A 6,000-nucleotide genomic window follows, 5' to 3' on the forward strand; every position below is an offset into this window, starting at 1 on the left:
AAAGGTATTAAAATGCAAAACAGGAGTAAACAAAATTTCTTGCCACGGGGAAGTAACTAATGTAAAGTGACAAAATAATGGGAGTTTGAATGCGGTCTCCAAAGTGGCCGTAAAATGGAATTCAGAATCATATTTTAGTATGTACGCCATACACTTGCTTTGCCAAGGATGACTGGCAGTGGACTGTCGTTTGTAAAACTAAGCCACGAAGGCAAAAAGAGATTGCAGAATGAGGGTCAGGAGAGCGAGAGCAAGAAAGAGAGAGCAGAGGATGGAGAGAGCAAGAGTGGTTCATGGAGATGGTGCTAGTCACCGATGGGTTACCTCCGAGAGCAAGCTCCTAGGTCTATGTGCTGTAGCAATCCTGGAGCAGCCCAGCACCCCTCAGCCCAGGACTGGCCGCCTATACTGCTGCAGGGACTCCAGGCATCTGTCCCCCCTAGGGACTTCCAGGAATGGGGAGGGGGGAGGAGGGAGGGGGAGGCACCCATCAGTGCTGACCTGCAGGGCTGAGGAGAGTCTGGCTCTTTATAGGAGTTTATAAAGTGATGAACAACAAGCAACACTCTCCCTACCCAAGAGCAGTGGTCACAATGAGAGATCTATCGCAGCAGACTGTTCCAGCACTCCCGCTGCAGACCTGCCCCCCTCCCTGTCACTCAGCCCTGTGCGTGGTGAAGTGGACGGGAAAGCAACTCCCAGTGAGTTCATCATTTATTTTAAAACAGAGCCAAGGTGGCTCAGAGTTTCAGATTTGGGGATTTCAACTGCCCCNCTGAACTGTCTTGTCTCTTCCCCACCACCCCTAGCCGAGGGCTTTTCATTAATTTCCCTGTCAAGTGTCAAGCATGACTGTGATGTGCGGCATCTTCCCAGACCCCAGATTTTGGCTGTTCTTTTAAAGGGCTTTGACCCAAAGGCACAAATGCAGAGGCAGCGGCGCCAGACGCGCAGCCGGGCAGCCTGCGGTGATTCACACAGCAGCAGCTCCCAGCCGGTTTCATTATTATACAACCCAAGCAAATCCTGCCCCCTCCTGTCCCCAGTGCAAGGGGCGCAGCGGCTAGCTCTCGGGAAGCAAAGACAAACTCCTCCTGATCTTTCAATCTCTCTTTCTCTCTCTTACACACACATGCACACACACTCACGCCAAGTCTGAGCAAAAGGGAAACCACTTTGCAGAAAGAGCCCACAGCTCGGGTCTGGGGCTTCGTGCCCTCCCCCATGGCTACTTCAGCGGCAGCCAGCAGAAAGGGCTTCCAAAATCCATGTGGTTGCCTGCCTTTCCAAGCACACGGGACAGTCTGCAATTTGGGTAACTTTTCAAATCCTGTCCCCTGGACACTTGCCCACAAATATTTGGGAGGTAGAAGAGGACGCCCCCCTCCCCCTCCGCCACCCTCTCTTCTGATCCCGACCCCACTCTTAGGCTGACAGCTCCGGGGAAAGAGACTGGACTCTCACTCCAGTTGTTCCTGCCAGTGGGGAAACAACACGCCGTCACCGAGAGCACGAGACACCTAGGAAGCGAGAAGGAGCCGAGGCAACCCCTCCGGGCACCAAGCACATCGTGGCACTAGCCAGAGAGCCTTCGCCGAGAGCTCCAGGTGCACGCGGGGAGGTGACCGACCAGCGGGGAGAAAGGACTAGAACCCGAGCCGCGGGAATATAAAATGAGAGACAGCAACTCACCTTTAGGTTGTGCGTGGGGTTTACAACGCAGACAAGTTGCCCAGCAGCGGAGAAAACCCGTTTAGCCTTGTAGTGCTGAAAGCGGAGGTGAATGAGATCTAACACAGCCCCAAAGCACTGGGTAAAGAAAAGCATCACAACTTTTGGGGGGTTGTGGGCACAGGAAGGCAGCAGAGAGGCTGGTAAGTCCTTGGGCTCTGGACGGAGCGCAGCCTCTGAGACACTCCGCTCCAGCCCAGCTTAGCGTGCCTTCATATTCATCATCAAAATAAGATGGTTAGAATCTTGCAGCAGTGAGGCGGCCAATCAAAAGGACAGAAATGTTATCCTTGAGGTGCAGAGACAGCCAATAACAAATGCCTCCCCTACCGAAACTCCCTGATGAATTGAGCCTGGCAGAGAATGTATTATTGAACATTACCATAGATCAGCACATTGCATTTATCTTGTGATTACAGCCAACCATACATAATGCCGGGGAGATAGGCTGACAAAATTGATTGCTTAATGTGTCTCCATTTATTAATTGACTTAATTTAACATGAGAGCCTTTCTTAATGCGCTGGCAAAAACGTAAAGCATTTAAACCGCCAAATAGTAAAGCACCCTGCTCCAAAGTAGGCAGATGGATAACACAGATCGTGGCTCCACTCACCAGAGCTGCTTGGGAGAAAATCAAATATTACAAGACTCCGATTCCAGATAAGGATTTGGCAGCACAGAAACGTGCATCTTTCAATCTTGTGCTCTCTGCAATTTGGATTTCAGCCCCTCGATAAATCTTACTTTCCAATCTTTATCAAAGAGAAGAATCCCTAACAAATAAAAGCATTTGGAGTTTGGGTGGGGGTCATACATATATATACTGTAATTACTGAAGCCTGAAATATTAAAGCATAAAAATGCACGGGGTATGTTTCTAAAAATAATGAAATCCCTGATGCATGAATGCACATACACAGAAAAACCTACACAGAGAGGAAAGTGGCTTGTAAATCAGCAAAATAATTACAGATGTGGAGGATCTTTGCTTGTCATTCATTTGCATATTGGTGGGCAGCAAATTGCTAATTAACCACTAGATTGTTGGAGACATTAAAATAGGGATTAGGAGCACACATACCACATCGTTTGCTGGTCCCCAGGACTGCCAGCAGCACATTTCCCTGTAGGAGCAGGCAAAGGGCATTCTGGGCTCCTGACTGCGCCCCCTCTCCAGAATGGGGTCGGCTGGGGGCCCTAACCCCACTCCCTGGTTCTGGAAAAGAGGCTTGTGAACGGCATACCGAAGCGTCCTAGGCTATCTGGAGACTAGTTCTGATGGCTTAGTCAGTCTTTGCAGCTAACACAGCAGAGTTGAGCGTGTTGTGTCTCCCTCTGTCTTTAGTTGTTTCTCTGTTGCGAAGTCCCCTGGGTAAGGATGGATCAGCCTTGTGTGTGAATGGTGCCCAGAGTGTGAGCCCATGTTCCTTCCCATGGCTCTCACTCTGCTCGGGCGACAGTGCTTGTGTGGTGCTATAGGCAAAACATACACACACCTAGGACACCCATGTCTGTGACCTGGTAGGCCAGTTAAACTAACAACAAGATTAAAATATTGGTTGGGGGGGGGGCGGAATGCACAGGTTTACTGAAAGCAAGAAAAAGGCAGGTGTTAGTTTTAACTTGAGTTTAAAACCAAACCAATGTTTTAAGAAACAAGCCAAACACCAAATTGGTGCTTCCACTTTAATTAATGGAAACCTTGTACTTTTAAAAATAATTGTGTTGGGGCGCCTGGGTGGCTTAGTCGGTTAAGCGTCCGACTTTCGCTTAGGNGGGTGGCTCAGTGGGTTGAGGGTCTGACTTCGGCTCAGATGATGATCTCACGGTTGGTGGGTTTGAGCCTTGCGTCGGGCTGTGCTGACTGCCAGCTCAGAGCCTGGAGCCTGTTTCAGATTCTGTGTCTCCCTCTCTCTCTGACCCTCCCCTGCTCATGCTGTCTCTCTCTCTCTCTCTCAGAAATAAATTTTTAAAAAATTTAAAATAAAAGAAATTCATACAATGTGATGTAATGCTGTAGGACATGAGTCCCTAGACTGTCTCGTTATATGGCTCATAAATAAGGGCTGCTAGACCGCGATACTGGGATTTGCTTTCTGAAGTTTTCTTTCTCCAGAACAAGCTTTCAGTGGTTCAGCAAGAAAACATTCAGTATTCTTCCACTGCCTCCCTTAAAACAAAACAAAAAAAAAAAAACAAAAGCAAGACAGATAAAAGTAAGCATATACCCCCATAGATTCCTTAAGGACACAATTTACAATTCAGAAAAGTCCATACCCACCCTTTCTACATCCTCCGTTAGAATGGAATTACTGTGTTGCTTGCTTCTCCCATTGTATAACCTCAGAGAGGTTTCTTAATCTCACTGAGGCTGGGTTTCCACACTTGTAACGCAGGGATAACAGAAATGTATTTGTCTTTCAGGGCCATTGTGAAGACTAAGACGATGTATCTGTACGAACCCTGCACAGTGCCTGATTCAAAGCAGCCTGTCAGCTCTGGAGTTTACTGCATAGCTCTGGCGGAAGGGTAATTGTTTGGAAGTACGTATTTTCTTCCTGCTCTATGAAGTATTTTTCCCCATGGAGATTCACCCTACCATTGAGGGCCACACAAGCAGAGGGCATGAAAACAGTGGACTTGGCTCCTGCTGTGTTCTTGAGAATAGGTATTCCTGATATGAGCTGGAGACCAGGCTTGGGAGTGAGGACCATGGGGCTGAGGAATGCATGTTGACATTAGCAGTGAGGACAGCACCCCCAACCTGCTCTTGCAGATGTTTTTCTTCAGTCCCAGACTTGAGCCCTTACTCTAACTCTCTACCCAAAAACTGGTTTATACTTCTCTAGTTTAGAATATTAAGCACATCATCTGCTCTCAGAATCAGTTCTCAAAATAATCTTCCATTGGAAAATGTTCGGAGTTAACCCTAACAACAGATGTTCATGCTTAATGTCTCCAAAATAGGGTGGCATAAACCAACCTTCAAATAGAGATTTAGAGGGGTGCCTGGGTGGCTCAGTCAGTTAAGCGTCTGACTTCAGCTCAGGTCATGATCTCATGGTTCATGGGTTCGAGCCCCGTGTCGGGCGGGCTCTGTGCTGACAGCTAGATCAGAGCCTGGAGCCTGTCTTTGGATTCTGTGTCTCCCTCTCTCTCTGACCCTCCCCTGCTCATGCTGTCTCTCTGTCTCTCTCAAAAATAAATAAAACATTAAAAAAAATTTTTTAAATAGATTTAGAGCTGTGTCACTGTTTACCACTAAGTGGGGTCCCCTGTAATAGCCACACAGTCCCCTCATGTTACACCACGATGCCCGGGGCTTCCCCTCACCTCCATAGCCACCAGATTTATATTTTATCTGGACTAGAAAGCCCCACCAATTTTAATTCAAGCCCTATATTGCTACTTTTTGTTATGTTGGACAAATTATTTTATTTCACTGATGCTTAGTTTTGTTGTCTTGTAAAATGAAGCTAATAATTCCCCTAAAAAGTAGCTTAAAGATTAAATAACAGGTAAAATGACCAGCCCAGTGCCTGGTTTTCATAATAACTTTAATGAGAAGTTATTCTCCTCCTCCTTCTCATCTTCTCATCAAAAATATTTTTGTCCAAGTCAACCCAAAGTGTTAGTGAAGGTGTGGACCAACGAAAAATTTTGTGCGCTACTGAAAACCACTTTGGAAAACTGTTGGGGATCATCTACTAAGGCTAAACATATCGATACCCTATGTACGACCCAGAAAGCCTGACCCGCGTGCCCAACAGCAATGTCAGCTCATCCTGAGCAGAAGACTTGCACTAACATTTTCGTTGCAACATTGCAGCTATATGCACAGCGGGTAAAAACTGGGCACAACCTAAATATCAACAATAAACTGGATAAATTACCCTAGTTTGTCCTCCTTTTGCTAAAGAACCACATAAAAATGAAAAATGAATTATTTGCTACATGCAACAATGTAGACCACGTGGGTGGTCTCATGGGTATAATTTTGAGGTAGAGAAACCACAAAAGAATACATGTTGTGTGATTCTATTTAAATGTAGTTTAAGAACATAGAAAAGGTAATCTACGGGATAGGAGATGGGGCAGTGGTAACCTTGGCAAGCGGTTGTGGCGGAAGAGAATGCAAGGTAGGTTTTAGAAAGCTGGGTATATTCTGTTTCTTAATCTGTGTTCTAGTTTCATGAATGTTGTGGGTTGAATTGTTTCCCTAAAGACACATATGCTGAAGCCCTAATTGCCAGTACCTCAGAATGT

At 46.6% G+C, this 6,000-nt stretch overlaps 1 protein-coding gene across 1 annotated transcript in view; it reads right to left on the bottom strand.

Moving 5' to 3' along the window:
- Nucleotides 1-1,842, bottom strand: part of SIAH3 (siah E3 ubiquitin protein ligase family member 3) — a 69,561-nt gene extending 67,719 nt beyond the window's left edge. Inside the window, exon 1 of the mRNA XM_077778790.1 lies at nucleotides 1,693-1,842. Within this exon, the coding sequence (XP_077634916.1) occupies nucleotides 1,693-1,827 (135 nt within the window). The 5' untranslated portion in view covers nucleotides 1,828-1,842. The remainder of the gene's footprint in view (nucleotides 1-1,692) is intronic.
- Nucleotides 1,843-6,000: the final 4,158 nt, after the last annotated feature.

This window comes from Crocuta crocuta, unplaced genomic scaffold, assembly GCF_008692635.1.
Source record: "Crocuta crocuta isolate KB4526 unplaced genomic scaffold, BGI_CrCroc_1.0 scaffold586, whole genome shotgun sequence".
NCBI lineage: Eukaryota > Metazoa > Chordata > Mammalia > Carnivora > Hyaenidae > Crocuta > Crocuta crocuta.